Source organism: Ascaphus truei, chromosome 1, assembly GCF_040206685.1.
Source record: "Ascaphus truei isolate aAscTru1 chromosome 1, aAscTru1.hap1, whole genome shotgun sequence".
In the NCBI taxonomy this organism is placed as follows: Eukaryota; Metazoa; Chordata; class Amphibia; order Anura; family Ascaphidae; genus Ascaphus; species Ascaphus truei.
Window position 1 is genome coordinate 220,481,776 of NC_134483.1, and position 20,031 is coordinate 220,501,806.

The 20,031-nt window shown below is 45.3% G+C and overlaps 1 protein-coding gene across 2 annotated transcripts in view; it reads left to right on the forward strand.

Moving 5' to 3' along the window:
* Positions 1-20,031, forward strand: part of FEM1C (fem-1 homolog C) — a 113,800-nt gene that overhangs the window by 76,131 nt on the left and 17,638 nt on the right. The window contains exons 1-2 of one of the 2 annotated variants that reach the window (XM_075601309.1): positions 16,337-16,553; positions 19,327-20,025. In XM_075601309.1, coding sequence (XP_075457424.1) covers positions 19,482-20,025 — 544 coding nt within the window. In that variant the 5' untranslated portion in view covers positions 16,337-16,553; positions 19,327-19,481. Of the gene's footprint in view, positions 1-16,336; positions 16,554-19,326; positions 20,026-20,031 lie in introns of those variants that run through there. The other variant, XM_075601320.1, reaches the window with a different exon arrangement.

The following is a 20,031-nucleotide window of genomic DNA, read 5'->3' on the forward strand; positions in this document are numbered from 1 at the left end:
CAATGAAATCCAGTGTGGAATGGAACGGGGACAACTCATTGGTGCAGTATTCCTAGATTTTGCAAAGGCTTTTGACACAGTTGATCATGCTATCCTGCTTAACAAACTCCAGAGCTCTGGAATAGGGAAACATGCTTTAAACTGCTTTCAGTCCTACCTATCAGGAAGATCCCAACATGTGTCCATCTCAGGCTCTAACTCCAACACCCTGGATATCACCTGTGGTGTCCCGCAAGGCTCTGTTATGGGGCCCCTACTCTTCTCAGTGTTCATTAATGATCTTCCCACAGCTTGTAAGGAAGCCTCAATACACATGTATGCAGATGACACAATCCTATATGCACACAGCCATAGCCTCTCTGACCTTCAACACATACTTCAGTCTGACTTTTTGAGACTCGAAAACTGGATTTCCCAAAACAAACTGTTTTTAAACACTGACAAGACTGTAACAATGGTATTTGGGACCAAGACTAAATTTGTAAAGCTTCCAGTGACTGAGCTCCTGATTAGAACCAACGCTAACACCACCCTAACACCTGTCACTAGTTTTAAATACCTGGGCTTATGGTTTGACTCCCACTTAACATTCGGGATGCACATTGATACCCTGACAACCAAGACCTATGCCAAACTAGGGGTACTTTACAGGAACAAATCCTCCCTAAGTCTCCTGGTCAGAAAGCGTATCGCACAGCAGATGCTAATGCCAATTATTGACTATGGAGACATAGTATATGGCTCGGCTCCTCAAACCCACCTTAGCAAACTTGACACCCTCTACAATTCAATTTGTAGTTTTGTTCTCCAATGCAACTACAACACACATCACTGCGAAATGCTCAAAGAACTAGATTGGTCAACACTAGAGTCTAGGCGCAAAGTTCACCTTTCCTGTCTTGCCTTTAAATTCTTCATGGGCAAGCTACCCAGCTACCTGAACAAGCTCCTCACCCCTACCACTTGCAGCACTTATCACCTGAGATCAGACTCCAAAAGACTATTCATGGTCCCAAGGCTCAACAAAGTATCCGGACGTTCCTCCTTCTCCTTCCGTGCACCCCAAAACTGGAACAACCTACCAGAGACTCTCACATCCACCACCAGTTTAAGTTCTTTCAAATCTAAGGCTGTCTCACATTTTAACCTGGTCTGTAACTGTTTCATACGCTCATAATATATATTTTCTTTAACTGTGCACGCAATGTCTTGTATATAATGTATACCCTGTTCATTTATGTAACTGTACTTGTAACCATGTATTATTTGTTTTACTCTGTGCCCAGGACATACTTGAAAACGAGAGATAACTCTCAATGTATTACTTCCTGGTAAAATATTTTATAAATAAATAGAGTTGGAAAATTGGTACACGGGATAAAGGGCTTATGCTAAGTGGTAGGAGGGAGGAGCTTCTTGGTAAATTGGGACGGCGTGAGGGGAGATATTACTCATTTGAGGAACCTTTGCAGAAGGTGAAAAGTGGGATAGCTCAGGAGCTGTGTATTAACCTTTGTCCTGTATGCAGGTCACGTGCTCACAGGTGTGCCGTACGTGACAGACCATCAAATCCATTCAAAACCTATGCAGGAAGTACAGCAAGATATTACCGATAAGAAAAAGCACTACGGGTCAGCTTTTGTTTTTGTTTTCCTTTCTTCAATGTGGTGCTTTGGATTTGAAAATATTTTACTTTCTTTTAAACCTTTGAGTGCCGGAGGGGCCGTCCCATCAGTGCCATGGCCCCTCCGGTGCTCACGGGATCACTCTGTGACTGATGGACAGAGAGGAAAGCGTCCTCCTTCTGTTCCGCTGCATATCGGCTTTCCCCTGTAAAGACTAGCAGGCTTCTTTTTTTTGTTGGAGGCAGCTACTACGTCATGGGACCCCTGGAGTGCAAGACTCACAATGTAGTAGCTACACTACAGGGCACCCAAAGGGTTATTAGTTGGCTAGCCAGAGATAATATATATATGGTCATTTGCCAACATTTCTATATTTCGGTCAATAGTAGACTCGGGCAATATAGCAATATGACATTAATATGGCAATCATATAAAAAAGATGTCGATTGACATTTATTATTACGGTACTACTGTCAGTCACCCATGGGAGTCATTGACTTTTAGGGACAGTTAGTAACAGAGCAGTGGTGCACAAACGGGGGGTGCGCAAGATTGTCTGCGAGGGGCGGGGGGTTTACAGAGGCCCCGCGCACTTCCCAAAGACACTTAAATTAAGGCCTCTAAACTGCACTTTCCTGGTTCCTGGAGACGCGTTGCAATGGTAACAGGTAAGAGGGGGGGCGTGAAGAGAGGGGAAGAGCCGGCAAGGGAGCGCAGGGGGGGAAAAAAAAGAAGAAGGCGCTCCCCTGACATACAGCTTAAGACACACATCTGCCAAAAGGGATCCCACTGCCCCTCCATTTTTTCTCCACCCCTCAACAATAGCAGCAGCCTCCTTCACCAGAGGAACGATTTTCTCCTTTCCCATGTCTACTGTTCATGGATAGGCAGAAGGACGTATTATTTTTTTTGTCTCAGCGAGTAAAGGCACGGACTCTGAAAAGAATGACATTAAGTTTCAAGCAGGGCAGTCTGCTTCCAGCTTCTTGTGACCTTAGACAAGTCACTTTATCTCCATGCCTCAGACACCAAAATTAGATTGTATACTCTATGGGGCCGACTCATTGTGCCTGAAAAAAATGCTATGTTCAGTGCAGCATACACGGTCAGTGCTATATGATAGAAAACAAATAATATTGTTTAAAAATCCATTAATTTGTGTAAAAAATATTTTTGTTATGATGTTAATGCCTTTTTTCCAATTGAACAAATATTTATTGTGATAAATATATGATCATAATAAATGTTCTAATATTATTGTCACGGGAGACCAGGATTATCACACCAGCGATCAATTCGCCAGACAGGACAACAGAGTTAATAAAACGAATTCATTGGGAGAAAAAAAATACTTATCCACAACTGTCAGTACAGAAAACTTACACCACCACCTGTGGTAACTGGGAATCACCTTATAGACCTAGGTGCGGGGACCCCCGTGAGGAACTTTTCCCCAGTCTGTTCCCATGCAGTGTGTAGCAAACACGGCTTCAAAAACCCCAACAGACTGACACTCCGGTGCTTAGGCCTCTCAGACCCATTACTGCCCCTGGCTCTGGCCGGAACCAACTCTGACTGGTATTCTCTTAGCCATAGAACTAAGGCCAAGCTCACGGGGGCGGCGTCGCTACGTGTGCGCACTTGCATCCGCGCGCACTTCAAGGACTCCTACCTTATTGCCTATGGTAGTTCCTCAAGTGCGAGCGGTGCGGCGACATTTTGCCAACAAGAACATTTTAATTTCGCGCTGCTGTATTGTGGCCTCTGCGCCATGTGAGCTGTTTCAGCCAATGGGGGTGACCTAGCTCCGCGACGCGTTCATGACAGGTCCGACACCCCCACGCCACGCCCCTGAACGCTGCGACCCATCTCCTGCAGCCAGAGCACACGCGAACGTGCGCGAAGCACCCACCATGAGCTCGGCCTAACAGGGCCTCCCTCCTCACCTTTATATCTCATGCCACAATGGAAACATTAAAGGAGGGATAAGGCCAGATGCCTTCAATATGACCCAGCCCCTGATTGGTGGGTTTAACAGGCATAGTATTGATATGTTGCAAATAACTGGTGATTTTTCCCCCCCATCTCAGCAGAATATTAATGCAAATTGATATTGATTTGGATTGAAACTGCAGGTGCTTATAAACTGAGAGGGGTCTCCCTGCTGCAATACTTGCACAGTTCTGAGAAAAGTTATTTATGACTCAATGGCACACAGACACCCACTACCAGTATGGGTTACCACACCCGTTCCGGGGTTAACTACCATTGACTTGAATGGGAGAACTGGAGCGATACACCACGCGGGCCTTGATGCCTGAGCCCCATTATGCCGTGAAGCCACTTGTGTATGTATAATCTTATTTATATAGCGCCAACAATGTACGCAGCGCTTGACAACATTACAATATAAAAAAGGTAAACACATTACAAACAATGGGAATTCATGCAACAGGCAAATGACAACTTAAGACAAAAGGAAACCCTGCTCCAAAGAGCTTACAATCTAAGGAGTTATAATCAATTTGTAAGATTGGGACTAAAATATTCTCCAGCACGGGGAAGCCACTTCACTGCACATTGCATAAGGCAATATAAAATTGACAGTCTGGAAATGTATAACAGCAATTTGATGGGACCTCGGTGCCTAACTCATCCAGTTGGACCAGGTTCAGTTTGGACCAAAAAAATAAATAATTAAAAATAAGCGCAGAGAGAGAGAATACTTTAAATAATCATATAACCACACATCACCAGTACAAGGAAATGCTGTCAAGGATGTCAAATGGTATTCCATGCGCTGACACGGGACATGCACTATATCACATAACTATTTGGTCAACTTTGCAATCTAAATTGTAGGTCTCATATTATGCTGCTAATAAACCTTATTGTGAAATCCTCTTCCCGGTTTGGAGAATTACTAATGCAAAATAATTATTTGGAGTGGGATACCCCGCATCGCGGCTTGGTGAATAATCCCAACCACAGTGTCAAAAACTACTAAAATACATTTTAAAATTACAGAACAAAAAAGGAAGCGGTCAGCTGTTTTTACGAAGCTGAGAGACACTTCAGTGTACTGGAAGTCAATGAATGTTGCCACTTTGGAATGCACGGTTAATAGTCTCAAAAGAATAAAATACTCAGAATAAGCAAAGGTAATTGCATATACTTTAGTGCAATAGGGAAAAATATACTGAATCAGAGTAGCACAAGACATTACATATAACATACAATTACAGAAAGTGTAACCATGACAACCTGAACATTACAAAAACAACAAGCTTAAATGTACCCAGAGTTGCTCGGGAATGCCAAGAAACCAACCAACACCCGCCTTCCCCCCACACATGCACCTCTCTTTTCCCTCACTTTCCTTTAATACCTTATGATGTTCCCAATTATTTCCACCTCTCTCCTCCAGAATTGTGTCTCCTCACGTGGCAACTGACTTCCTCTATCTTTCTTCATCTGCTTCCTGTGTCAACTTTATAGCTCTCTGACTCTCCTTATCTGCCACCAGGCTATGTGCATAGAGATTTCACATGACAGATACATAGCCTTCCAGGTACATCACCCAGTGGGTGACTTGCTTAGAGAAATTGTAATAACTCATAGAATTAAAAATAGGATGTATCAAATTGTATCCAAAACAGACAAAAACTGCTCCTTGATCTCAGGAACCATCATGCAAAATTTGGTTACAATATATTAAGGGCTGTCCAAATGCATAGCGGACAAACAATTTCCCACAAAATATATATATAGCCGAGTCCCCCTACCCTGCCCCCGGTGGGGGGGGGGACTGTTTAGTGCGTTCACGGAGCTCCGCACGATCAGGAGGTGGAGGCAGCCATTTTGCGAGTTACGCATGCGCAGTGCGGCGAGGCACATATGCGCAGTGGAGGACGCGGCGGCCATCTTAGTGTAGCTTCGCAGATGCAGATGCGGAACTATAAGTTCCAGAATCCCTAAAGGAAGGGACTGTACCACATGGGACTGCCCAGCCAATAGGATTGTGGCATGGGGGAAAACAGGATATCCTCCGCGTGCAGGGAGCACGCGCGTCAGTCTGAAGAGAGGAGGCAAAGAAGAAGGTAGTGTCCAGGGAGCAGTGATTCCTTGCCTAGATCTTGCCCCTAGGCCCCAGTTAGGCTCTGAGCCATAGTATAGGAGTGTTGCTGGGAAGGCCCCAGATAGGGACTCTTCCCCTTACTGATATTTCTGAAACGGTGGCGGGCGGCCACATGGCGACCTGGGATCAGGCAACAGGACCCGGAGACATTCAGGTGAGACACTCCAGCTGGAGTTCACCCCACAAGGTGGATCAGGACCCTTGGGAGAGAGGGGATTTGTGTTGGAGGCCCTGCTACGTGGGACATGCTCCAACTCATTGCGACAAGCAGCACCTGGGTACTGGAGTACCCAGGCAGGTACCCAACGTGCACCTGCTGTAACGGGTGCTCACCACAAACAGGACCGAACCACGAGGCAGAGGTGGGGATTCAGAATACACCAATCTGCAGCCGTGTGACTGCGTCCAGTGTGCAAATCCGTAGTCGTGTGGCCGGGACCGGGTAAGAGAAGTAGGATAGTGTCGATACTCGCCGTAGCCTAGGATTGGAGATGTAGAATAGTCAATGTGCGTAGCCACAGTCAAGTATCCTGCTGTCAGAGTTAACTCCTGGTTGAGTCCTTTTGCCTGACAACAGTAGAACGGTGCCTACGCAAAATCCTGTCAGCATCACGGGGCACGTCACAGGGGTGGGACCTAAGACCGATCCTCACACCTACATTGACAGGGGGTAGCGCTACCTCACACTTGGGTGGGGACTTGCTGGAACAGGACACCAGGGGTATTGGTGCCACGGCACCCTCAGTACTTTGGGGGAACTGCCATGTGTTGGGTCATTGGGGTTATCTGTGGGTACAGTTATTGTGTGGTATGTGTGTAGAATGTATAGGAACGCTTAGTTATATACTTTGTTTGGTGTATTACTATTTCTGTGTGTTGGTTCCTCTGAGGGGTTATCCCGGCAACTCTCGGATCTCTCATAGGTGGAGGCGCTGCACTGCAAGAAGAGCTCACCGCAGGCTCCCAGCGGTGGAGGCTTAGGCCTCCTATGAGCAAACAGGTATAGCAGCACACGTAGTTTCCCTTAGGCATAGGGAAAGAGGGCTAAATTTGGAGGCGCTGCTGAGATTCAGACCTGAGGTGCCCGAGATAACATAATCAAATTCAGGGAACCATGTTCATACCCTCCAAACAAGAGGTCCGTGGAGCTCCCCGCCACGTGGTCACGATGGGGGACGTCCCGGCAGCCACACCCCCACTTCAAGTATGCACGTCCCTAAAGGTGGTTTCCAGATTTAGCCGGAACCCAGCCACTAGGCCGCAAGTGGGATCCTAGTTGCCATTGGAGAATAGTCATCGTTACTGCCGGCAATGAGTTAAGTGAAGATGAGGGCCCCCGGGCCCTGCATTTTCCAGAAGCTCTACCCACGGGAGGCCCGCTCATATACCCCAACCTGCCCATACAGATGGAGGGTTTTAGTCCCCGACTAGCATCAGTGGGGCCTGCACGGCCATCCCCTGAGAATAGCTCCCGACATAATGAAACTAATCCGAGTCAGCTCACATGGACGGGTGGGTTGCCGGAGGCACGGACGTCGAGGAAGTATTACAGAGATTGGCTGACAAATTTCCGCAGTCCTGCCAGGGTCATCACTATCGCAAGCTAAAAGCTTTCTCTGGGGTACGGCCCACGCTGCTGGGAGAGGAGTTTGCAGAATGGAGAGACCATGTGGTGCAAGTGCTGCCGGAATGGACTTGACGGACGCCATCAAGAGACATTGAATTGAGGAGTGTCTGCGGCCCCCGGCCGCCAACATAGTGCGATAATATCATGAGAGCCATGCAGAGGCCGATGCCCAATACCTGACTCGAGCCTTAACCAAAGCCTATGGCACTAAGGATGATCCCATTGCGTTGCTGGCTAATTTCCATGGCCTCAAACAGAAGGAGGGGGAAGAATAATCGTAATTCCTTTGACGATTACAACTGGCGCTGTGAACCCTGATCAACAAGAAGGTCATCCGTGTGGCTGAGCTAGATGATTATCGAACCAAGCAATTCCTGCGGGGAGCGTCGTTCACGCACCCCATCATGGCCAGGATCTGCTGCACTCTCTCTACAGAGAATCCTCCTAACTTTGGAGGACTTAATGGATCAAATACAAGATCAAGAGGTTATCTTGCAGTTTCAGACTCCCAAGACATCCCGGGAATCCTCAAAAGGGAAGGGTAAAGCCACATCATCCAAGAAGCCTAGTGTGAAGGAGAATCCGGAGGACAATATTTCCCATGGTCCTCCACGATAGACCCCCTCGATGCCAAGGAGCTTCGCTCCTAATTCTCGCTGCAGAGCGACCCGAAGTAACCATTGCTTTAACTGCCACCAAGGTCAATTCACCCACGACAGCCCGAAGCCAGACACTTCCACCCCTGGGGCCATAGTCCTTACTGTGCATTCAGCAGAACAGTTGTCCACATCCTCAATAGTGCCTCTGCGCCTAGTCCCAAAAAAGGAGGCCCCATCGGATGCCTACAGTCGAGTAGGACCCGCGGTCATAGTAAAAGTACTAGTGGAGGGCAATAAAAAAAAAAAAAACAGCCGGCGCCTATAATAAAATAACACAGTGAATTAATTCTGACCAATTGGAGATTCAATCACGGATACCAAACAGTCCTTGGAAGGATCTTGACGGATGTCTCATAGCACAGACAGACAAACATAAAAGACAAAAAAGACAAGAAAAAAATATCATAGTGTAACCCTAAAAAATAAACTTCACACATACAAAGAATAACCAAATAGCTATTACAATTTAATAAAATAATGTAAATATATGTAAAAAAGACAAACAATTGCCAATTATGGCTTGGGACATGGATAGAACAAGTGCATCTGGTAGGATTAAAATTGGAATCCTATTTACAGCTATGCTGAAATAACAGGCCAATAGAACAGGTGTCCTTCCTCCTCAGGTATGTAAACCTCCAGGGGAACGTCTCACTAGTCCTCCGGAGCCCCGTTCTGATCAGACAGGCACCACCGCTGCACTCACAGACCTGCTGGTGACGCGTAGCGGATGACGTCACTAAACAGTGCGAAGGCGCCAAAAGGGTCCTGGAATCCAATACAGCCGATATAGCTCTTGGCACTCGAATGAAGGATATCACAGCTCTATGGGGGGGAGCTAATACAGTCTGTCCACAAGTGCAAATGTAACCACCCTACGCGTTTCGTGAAGGAAGTCACTTCGTCAGGGGCATGATGGGTAACATAGTATACAACTATATATATATATATATATATATAAATATAAAATCAAAAAATAAATAGATGATACCGTTCTGTGGCTAACGAAATGCTTTTATTTGTGCGAGCTTTCGAGATTCACTGATCTTCGCCGGAAGAAGAGATCAGTGTATCTCAAAAGCTCGCACAAATAAAAGCATTTCGTTAGCCACAGAACGGTATCATCTATTTATTTTTTGATTATTGAAGCTCGGCTAACACGGTACTGATACATCTACATGTGTATATATATATATATATATATATATATATATTTTTTTTTTTTTATATATATATATATATATATATATATATATATATATATATATATATATATATATATATATACATACATACACACACACACACACACACACACACACACACACACACACACACACACACACGGCTAATTAAAAACCCAATGACATGGCTCAGGATTGGTAAGATAATTTACTCTTGACTTCTTAAATATGCTGATGATTATGGGATGTGTATGCCTTGATAAAGTGCTCTGTGTAGCATGAAACATGTTGGTAGGGTAATGCCTTGCCATTTTTCCCTTCATGACCATTAAACTTTTTATGGATAACACACTTTCCTTCTAAATTCTCTTTTTTGGAAATTTCTGGTTGTGCTCTGCCATTTCTCTCTTCTACTGTATTGTTAGGAACAGTAGGTAAGGCCAGAAACTGCATTTGGGTTAAACCATCCATTTTGTCTGTAATGGCCTGCTAAGATTATGTAGTCAGCCTTTTGCTGAAATATAATTTCTTATGTATTCAGCTTCTGCCAAAAATACATTTCCTCTTTTCTTGCTAAGATACTTTTTGTGTTGTCAGCTTCCTGCTGTTCTGGTCAGTAAATAATGGAATAGTTCTCTGAGAAAGGCAGTATCACCTCACATAGTTGCTATAGAAATTCAAGGTTTTTTGATAACAGACAATGAAAAGGCTATGTATTTCAGACAGTGCCTATATTGGGAGAATTACGCCCCGAGATCATTCCACTAATATGTCCTGCCCATAAATCACGACTCTAATCTAAATCACACCCAAGTTACACCTACGTTACGCCTCTAACCAAACCTTTCTTTTTTCTGTATAAAAATCTTTACCCTATGCTTAATAAATGAGACAACGGAATTTGAAACCTGGCTTGTGTTCCGTTTCATTTCCTTCGTTTTCCCGGGCCTGTACGTTCATCAGATTGGAGATAGCAGTGCCAGGGCACAGTAAAGCTTCCCGGAAAGACTGCAGGGTGCAGTGTGTGTATCCAGTCACAAATCCTCCAGCCCTTTTTTTCAATTGGCAGGGCAAGTTCTTTCATGTATTCTATCCACAAGGACGGAGGCACACCAAGAAGGTCTGGTTGGATCAACATGGACACTGCAGCAGACTCGTGAGTTTTTTGCTTGCTACATGGTTATATTGTTCCACCAAGGGATTAGGGTATTTTATTGGGGTGACAATTAGCTTTTGGGTTCCTGGACAATGAGTGCCGTCATGCCGATAATATCATCACAACTGTATACAGTTTTTAGCACCACGCATGATACTTTTGTTTAACAATCAGTTCACGCTGAAGTACAAGCCAAGGCCATTGAACGTCGGAGCCGATGCTCTGTCCAGTGGGCCTGGACTGAGTGCAATGCCAGACAAAAGGCCCGTGGCAAGAAATTCGGGTGTCAGTCAAAGGCACTTCCTGCAGCAAACTGCCATCCAGAAGGGATGTTCATCACGCAAGATACCATAAGGTGGAAGGAATTAGTGATACACCAGATGCAAGACCCAGTGGCCAAAGCTATACATCGAGCCATCCAAGAAAACAACCCTTCCTTAGTGAAGCGTGCCCCCGACACGGTCACCGTCATCATGAGGGAATGGGACAAGTTCTGCATGGGCCGTGGCCTTTTCTATCGGGTTATCCCCTATCACAACCATCTCGATAGGAGACAACTCAACCTGCCCGGAAATTTGCAGTACCATGTCCTCCTACGATCTCTGCACAATGATCACGGACATCTGGGAGTGGACAAAACAGACTAGTAAGAGAGAGGTTTTTCTGGCACAAGATGCGTGAATCAGTGGAGCGCCAGTGCCGGAGGTGTCTGCGGTGCATACAGTGAAAAACACTGCCTATACACGCAGCCCCAATGGGCCACTTAAAGAGCTCTGGTCCCATGGACCAAGTCTGCATGGATTTCCTCTGCATCGAGGCAGACTAAAAAGGTTATCGGGAACATCCTGGTAGTAACAGACCAGTACACCCGATAAGCTCAAGCGTTCCCTAACAAAGACCATAAAGCTCTCACAGTAGCCAAAGTACTGTGGGAGAAGTACTTTATCCATTACGGGTTACCTAATTGGATGCACTCCAATCAAAAGGAGAGAAAGTTAATCAAAGAACTTCTAAAACTGCTCAATATCGAGAAGTCTCCTACAACTCCCTATAACCCTGAAGGAGATGCCGTGCCGGAAAGGTTCAACCAAACTCTACTGGATATGCTAGGCACTCTGAAAGTCTCTGAGAAGGCTGGATGGAGCAAGCATGTCGAGCCTTTAGTACATGCCTACAATTGCGCAAGGCATAAATTCCACCGGGTACACACCCTTTTTTATGATGTTCGGCAGATAGGCGCAACTACCTGTGAACATATCATTTCAGAGTATCAACCGACGGTGTACCGAACATGATGCACTACAAATATCTGCAAAGGCTCCAGGATAACCTCTGTAGAGCATATCTGTTGGTGGAAAAAGCCACCGCCAAACTGAATGAGAATAACAAGCGGAGGTATGACACATAGTACACCATCTGGAACTTTGGCCCAGAGATGCAGTTCTCCTGTGGAATTTAGGAATACCAAGAAGCATAAGTTTGCGGACCGCTGGCGAGAAACTCCCTTCGAGGTGGAGTCGCAGATGCCGGCCTCCCTGTATATTGCATCCAACATTCAGAAGTTAGGGTAAAGGGTCTGGCATTGGGATACCCTTGCTACCTATTCCTCAAGTGGGGGAAAGTGAACCTGAACCATCCTCAATAGTGCTGGCAAGTGAACAGGAGTCGTCCAGCGAAATCCTGAATGCTGTAACGGAAAATAACCAGGATCCTTTGGAAGGAACTTCTGCCATCACAAATGGAGACTGGTGGGCACCACCAGAAGAAGTGGGTAATGGGCCTGTCCCTCCATGCACCCTCCCCAGCGGCTTCAATAAGCCGACCACTCAACAAAGGAGTCAGAGTTTCATTCCTGCTAGAGACTATGTAGTTCAAGATTTACAAAAGGTCCATGGTCGTAGGGAAGCGCAAACGTTATGTGGAAAAAATAACAAATATCTAATAGTGCAGTATTGTCAAATGCATATATGGATGAATTCTTCTTAGTTCTTATGAGTTGGATACTCACAAGTGTGAGGAGGTCTAGATACACGTAAAGGTATCTTTGAATGGTAAATCATAGACCGCAATCAGGTTGAAGATGGCACCGGAATATGTACATCCACTTGTACCTTTCATATAATGAGAAAGAGGACCGGACATAGTGTATTGTATTGTATGTCTTTATTTATATAGCGCCATTAATGTACATAGCGCTTCACAGTAGTAATACATGTGGTAATCAAATAAATAACAGATATAAATAACAGATCATGGGAATAAGTGCTTCAGACATAAAAGTAACATTAAGGAAGAGGAGTCCCGGTTCCTCCCATCCTACATCTCTTCCTAACTCTCCTTCTGCCTTCCTTGACTCTTTTTCCACTGTCTCAGAGGAGGATGTGTCGCTGTTAATCGCCTCTTCTCCCTCTACCACTTGCTATCTTGACCCCATTCCCTCCCATCTCCTAAAACCTCTTGGTCCTACTATAATCCCTACGCTCACACACATTTTCAACTCCTCCCTCTGCTCTGGAACCTTTCCATCCTCCTTCATTGACACTCATTTTAAGCAAGGGGCCATCAGTATGTGTCCCACTGAAACTCTAATGCCCAACACATTTTATTTGCACGTCACCTCAACTCTAAATGTCATTTAATGCACTGTTTAATTACATGCTCTCTGGATTATGTGGTTGTTTTGCAGAACCTTTACAGATTTCTCTAGCAGCAACCTGCGTTATTGTTCACGTAAACCAACAACATTTTTTTTATCTTGATTACTCGACTACATGATGTCTGGACTTTGCTTCATGCTACAGCACATTGAATTTAGCAGTTAAATGCAACAGTTATACCATTACTCAAACACAGCAAGCTTGACCCTACCTGTCTTTCTAACTATCGACCTGTCTCCCTCCTGCCTTTTGCCTCTAAACTCCTTGAATGTCTTGTATTTTCTCGCTTGCTCCATTTTCTCAACACCTATTCTCTCCTAGACCCTCTACAATCTGGCTTCCGCACTGCTCACTCCATGGAAACAGCCCTCACTAAAATAACTGACAACCTCCATGCTGCCAAAGACAGAGGTCATTACACTCTGCTCATATTACTCGACCTCTCTGCAGCATTTGACACCGTGGACCACCCTCTTCTCCTTCACATTCTCCATACACTTGGTATTCGGAACAAAGCTCTATCCTGGATCTCATCCTACCTCTCCCATCGTACTTTCAGTGTCTCTTCTGCCAACACCTCCTCCTCTATTGATCTCTCTGTGGGGGTACCCCAGGGTTCTGTCCTGGGAACTCTTCTCTTTTCTCTGTACACACTCTCTCTAGGTGACCTAATAACATCTTTTGGGTTTAATGATCACCTCTATGCTGACGACACACAAATTTACTTTTCAACACCCGACCTTACACCTGCTGTACAAACCAAAGTTTCTGAATGTCTCTCTGCTACATTATCCTGCATGGCCCTCCACCGCCTTAAACTCAACATGGCAAAAACAGAGCTCCTTATACTTCCTCCCAAACCTGGCCCTACTACCTCCTTCCACATTACTGTTGGAACTACGATCATTCACCCAGTAGCCAAAGCACGCTGCCTAGGGGTCACACTCGACTCCTCTCTCACATTCGCCCCTCACATTCAAAACATATCTAAAACCTGTCGCTTTTTCCTCCGCAATATAACAAAGATACGCCCTTTCCTCTGTTGCTCGACTGCTAAAACTCTGACTCAGGCCCTCATTCTCTCCCGTCTTGATTACTGTAACCTCCTGCTGTCCGGCCTTCCTGCCTCTCACCTGTCTCCCCTACAATCTATCCTAAACGCTGCTGCCAGAATCACTCTACTCTTTCCTAGATCTGTCTCAGCATCTCTCCTCATGAAATCCCTCTCCTGGCTTCCGATCAAATCCCGCATCTCACACTCCATTCTTCTCCTCACTTTTAAAGCTTTACACTCTTCTGCCCCTCCTTACATCTCAGCTGTTATTTCTCGTTATGCACCATCCAGACTCTTGCGTTCTTCTCAAGGATGTCTTCTTTCTACCCCCTTTGTACCTAAAGCCCTCACCCACCTTAAACCTTTCTAACTGACTGCTCCGCACCTCTGGAAAGCCCTTCCCCTCAATACCCGACTAGCACCCACTCTATCCACCTTTAAGACCCACTTTAAGACCCACCTTAAAACACATTTGCTTAAAGAAGCATATGAATAGCACTGTGGTTAATCCTGGACACACGATACATACAGTAAAGCTTGAACTCCTGAAGACGCACTTACTAGAATTCCCTCCTACTGTCTCTATACGTTCCCCTACCTACCATTTAGATTGTAAGCTCCTCGGAGCAGGGACTCCTCTTCCTTAATGTTACTTTTATGTCTGAAGCACTTATTCCCATGATCTGTTATTTATATTATCTGTTATTTATTTGATTACCACATGTATTACTGCTGTGAAGCGCTATGTACATTAATGGCGCTATATAAAGACATACAATACTACTTGCACACAAATCTAAGTGGCCTATAGGGACTCCCATCCCAATCAACAAGAGTATATATTAGAAGGACTCTCCTATCGCCACAACCTAAGCAGAGATGTCAACCTCCAACTATCAAAAACAGATTGCGTACCAAAAAAAAAATTGAATTATAGTTAAAGTGCTGATTTTTACCAGGGAGACTCCAGTGGAGTCTGGGAGGCTAATGTTAATACAGTGAGGTTGACTTCAAGTCAGCGAGACTCGCAGAAGATTAGTAATGCAAGTTAACCCTTTCATTGCCGGGGGCTGCAGCACCACAGCCTCTATGGCAAGTAGCCGCAACGAGATCACGGCTTCACTGCAGCGATTTGAATGCAAGAGAAGAGTGCTCCTCTTTGGGTTCCTCCCTACCCTTGAAAAACGACCTAAAAAAGTCGTGACTTTCAACTAACAGCATTAGGGCGGCCAGGCAGTTGTTAAACATTAAAAGGACTTATAAGAACTATTTTACTTGTATTAACCAAATCTCAGAAGTGAATCAGTCTGAACAACCACACATAGCTGCCTGAGCAATTGTAATGAATGTAGCAGAAGCAGACAGGCCAAGGCCCTTCACAGCTAGATTTGAAATGCAGGGTAACGACCTCAGCGGGGTGGGTTAGGAGCAGGGGGGGGGGTTAGGAGCGGGGGGGGGGGTCAGGAGCAGGAGGGGGGGGTCAGGAGCAGGAGGGGGGGGTCAGGAGCAGGAGGGGGGGGTCAGGAGCAGGAGGGGGGGGTCAGGAGCGGGGGGGGGGGGGTTAGGAGCGGGGGGGGGTTAGGAGCAGGGGGGTTAGGAGCAGGGGGGGTTAGGAGCAGAGGGGGTTAGGAGCAGAGGGGGTTAGGAGCAGAGGGGGTTAGGAGCAGAGGGGGTTAGGAGCAGAGGGGGTTAGGCGCGGGGAGTTGTACCCCCACAACATCATAAATACGGTAGGCCTCACACACACCTTCACAATTCATTGTATACATTTACAGAATCAAAAACCCTAAGAGTGAAATAAGAAGGAGCAAAAAAAAAAAAAAAAATCTTCAGGGTGAACTATAGTGTAAGGCTCCCAACCACGCAGCAGAGGGATTTCTCCGCACCTCCTCCCCTATGTGTCAGCCCATGCATGGCGCTCTGCATGTCACACCTGCTGCTCACTCACTGCCCAAAACCTGCTGACACCAAGTATGCAACCTCGCTGTGATGTCATAAACCGCGCTCGCATATGCGCGAGCCGCAACCTACACGAGCGCCCCCTCCCATGCACGCGCTCTCCACCACCCCCTTTCCCGTCACCCCCAGCTTCTCCGCCCAGCCACTGGGCGCCGCCACTTCCGCAACCAAACTTGCTGCGCTGTGACATCACGTTGTGCTTCCCCCCCCCCGTTGCGTGCGGTCGCTTCTCGAGCGTGATTGGCTGAGGCTCCGCCTGCTGGTGAGTAACGGTAGCCAGCAGGTTAGGTTTCGCCCTATCAGCCGGAGGAGAGCCCCGCCCGCCCTGTGTCACACCGGCCGCGGCGCTGCGGAGGCTGGCACGGAGGAGACGGAGAGACGGGGGGTCCCGGGGAAGTGCCGGGGAACGGAGAGCAGCGGCCATGGCAGCGTTAATGCCTGATGGACCCCGAGTACCGAGACACATCCTGGTGTAATATATACTGTATATACAGGTAATGCCAGTGTCTGCGTGTACACGCCTCATGTTTACATAAAATGCATTTGTTCGGGACTACAGTGTTTAAATGTATATCTGTACATAGGTATATGTGTGGGTATAATATGTATATTTATTTACATGTAGAGGTATCTGTACCGTGTTAGCCGAGCTTCAATAATCAAAAATAAATAGACGATACCGTTCTGTGGCTTTTATTAATATATATATATATATATATATATATATATATATACACACATATATACACACACGCTCAAATGCACTTCACTTAAATGTAGCTGTCCCCACATACTTCAAGTGACATATTTAGAAATCCCATTTTCTAGCACACTATAGCACCAGCGTTATTTGTGTGTCTGTATATATGTATATCTCAGGCAGATTATTGTGTGTGTGTGTGTGTGTCTGTATATATGTATATCTCAGGCAGATTATAGTGTGTGTCTGTATATATGTATATCTCAGGCAGATTATTGTGTGTGTGTGTGTGTGTGTGTGTGTGTGTGTGTGTGTGTGTCTGTATATATGTATATCTCAGGCAGATTATAGTGTGTGTCTGTATATATGTATATCTCAGGCAGATTATAGTGTGTGTGTCTGTCTGTATATATGTAAATCTCAGGCAGATTATAGTGTCTGTATATATGTATATCTCAGCCAGATTATAGTGTGTGTCTGTATATATGTATATCTCAGGCAGTTTAGTGTGTGTGTGTGTGTGTGTGTGCACACACACAGACATAACTCTCCTACAACTTTTGTTCCCTTTGGTTTTCCTCTGCTATAAATTATTCTGCAAAGCCTGGAACTACTTTGAAATTCGTGTTTGTTATGTTGTTCTGCAGAGTTCTCCTCGGTTAGACTCTTCCATGATCCTTTATTTCAGATTTGCTTATTCATGTAGCCAGACCCTCCAACATTATGCACATAAAAATAAGTATCACCGTATTTCCTCTATTTGTGCTTCAGGGAGGCACTTCCAATTATGGAAGTCCCCATACCTCTGCATCTTAACACACCCTCACACAGACCACAACAACTATTTAGGTACAGATGACATTACAGGGTCCAAAAATGTATAGAGTACCTGCAAACAGTTGGAGGGCCTGTATATGTTCTTTATAAGGGATAAATGCTTTGTGTATGTAGACAATGAGAAGACTAAAATATTTATTTGATAGCATATGGAGACCCTTTCTATTTATAAAGAGACTAAGCTTGTACCTAATTATTTTATCCCTTCATCAGCTACTTTTACATACCTCAAATATGTGGCAGTGATAATGCAGGACTTGAGAAATGTCACAAAGTGTGTGTGTGTGTGTGTGTGTGTGTGTGTGTGTGTGTGTTCTGTTTAGACCTAAACCTGTTTTCTTTCACCTAATTGCATGTCTTGCACATATTCTGAAGCAGAGAAGGTGACTTCAGTATAAGACAAATAGAAAGAACTCCTGTGCTCCTGCAGAAATAATGAAGTCTCCTGTCCTATGGGCTTGTTCTTTTAGCTGTATTGCTTCTGGGAAATCATATCTTGGGATTTCAGGCTACATAACATGGCTCTGTTATGTTAATGCAATTGTTTAGGTATAAAACATATTGCGTAGCCACCCAAGCCACTGTGCTCCATTTTTGTATTGACGTTTTTACCATTTTATCAAACACTGCTAAAATCATCTGCCTTTGGAAATAAATTAGGAAACGTGAACAGTTTTACAGTTATTTCCACTGGAAAGCAGTCTTTAGTAATAGTTGGAAAACATTCACTGGCGGAGGAGCCAGGTGAGTATTTATTATTATTATTTTTTAAAAGTGGTCTAAAAGCCAGACTTGAAACTACTTGGGGTGTAAGAAGCGTAGCATCGAACAGCCTTGTGGTAATGGGAGAACATTTTTATATTGAAGACCACTGCCAATTTTACAGGCAATTTACTTTGACTTATTTCAAATGGCTAACAAATACATAGTGTCAAAGTGTATTACAGCAATAACATTATAACAGATGACATTGATAAAATAAACACAGTGGGCTTTCCAGGAAGGGTAATCAATATTCTCATGTTCTGCTATGTTGATGGTAGTGCTATTACCTCCACAATGAAAGATTTGGGATGCCTGTAAATATTGTTCCCTTAAGGCGGTTTACTTCATGGATACTGTTGTTCACTGTTCTGAGTTTGCAAAAGCACAATGTTGAACTTCTGAAGTTCTGTAAAGGGTCTGAGGAAATTATTGCAAACAGAAAATGCACACAGATACCCAGTAAGCTCATATAAACCCCAAACATTACGTCTGTGTCTGTGTCTGTGTCTGTGTGTGTGTGGTGTGTCAAAAGGAGTGCTGAGCGTGGCACTGTATACTACAAAAAACAAAACACAAAGGGCGCCCAGAGCTACTTCCAATATGACAAAAATACACAGTGAAATATATCTTTCTCTCTATCTTAAAAAAAGGGTCATTTAGTTTAACCCTTTGGCCAAAGCATTATAAGCCTGCGAGTCACTTCAAGGCATGACCATAATATTGCAGGTCCGAACACTAACTGATTAGAGAAAGTTAGTAAGGTGACAGTCTCTGATGTGGGAGACCACCTTTTGACTGCAAGTGCCATCGCTTACCTTGGTAAAATCATGTTAATTATCTTCATTTCTGTTGGTGTGCACAATTGGCGCATTATAGAATATTAGGCGATTAGGTGCAGAGCAGCTCGACGGGACAGAGGTATAAGATTAAATATGCTAACTGTCTTTTTTTTCCCCCCCTTTCAGCTTTATGCTTTTGTGGGACCACATTTATGCTTCCCTTGAGAGAGCAGACGGGATCTCATACATTTTGTTTTCTGGTGCCTTTCCTGGAAAGTTCTGGCTGTCATTGAAGCAGATTGGGTCCCCTCTGGTTCACACAAGCTGTCATTAGAGCAGCCATGGATCTCAAGACGGCAGTGTTTAATGCCGCCCGCGATGGCAAGCTGCGCCTTCTCTCCAAGCTGCTCGAAAGCAAAGCCAAGGACGATGTGGCCTTGCTCATGTCAGAGAAAACCAATGGCGCCACTCCACTTTTAATGGCAGCCCGGTATGGGCACCTGGACATGGTGGATTATCTGCTGGACCAGTGCAGCGCTTCGGTGGAGATAGGTGGCTCTGTTAATTTTGATGGCGAGACCATTGAAGGGGCGCCGCCTCTCTGGGCAGCATCTGCTGCTGGGCACCTGAAGGTGGTCCAGTCACTGCTGGTCCATGGGGCTTCTGTGAACAACACTACCCTTACCAACTCTACCCCTTTGCGGGCAGCCTGCTTCGACGGGCACCTGGAGATTGTGAAGTACTTGGTAGAGCACAAAGCTGACTTGGAAGTAGCCAACCGCCACGGGCACACATGTCTGATGATCTCCTGCTACAAGGGCCACAAAGAGATTGCCCAGTTCCTGCTCGAGAAGGGGGCTGATGTTAACAGGAAGAGTGTGAAAGGTAAGG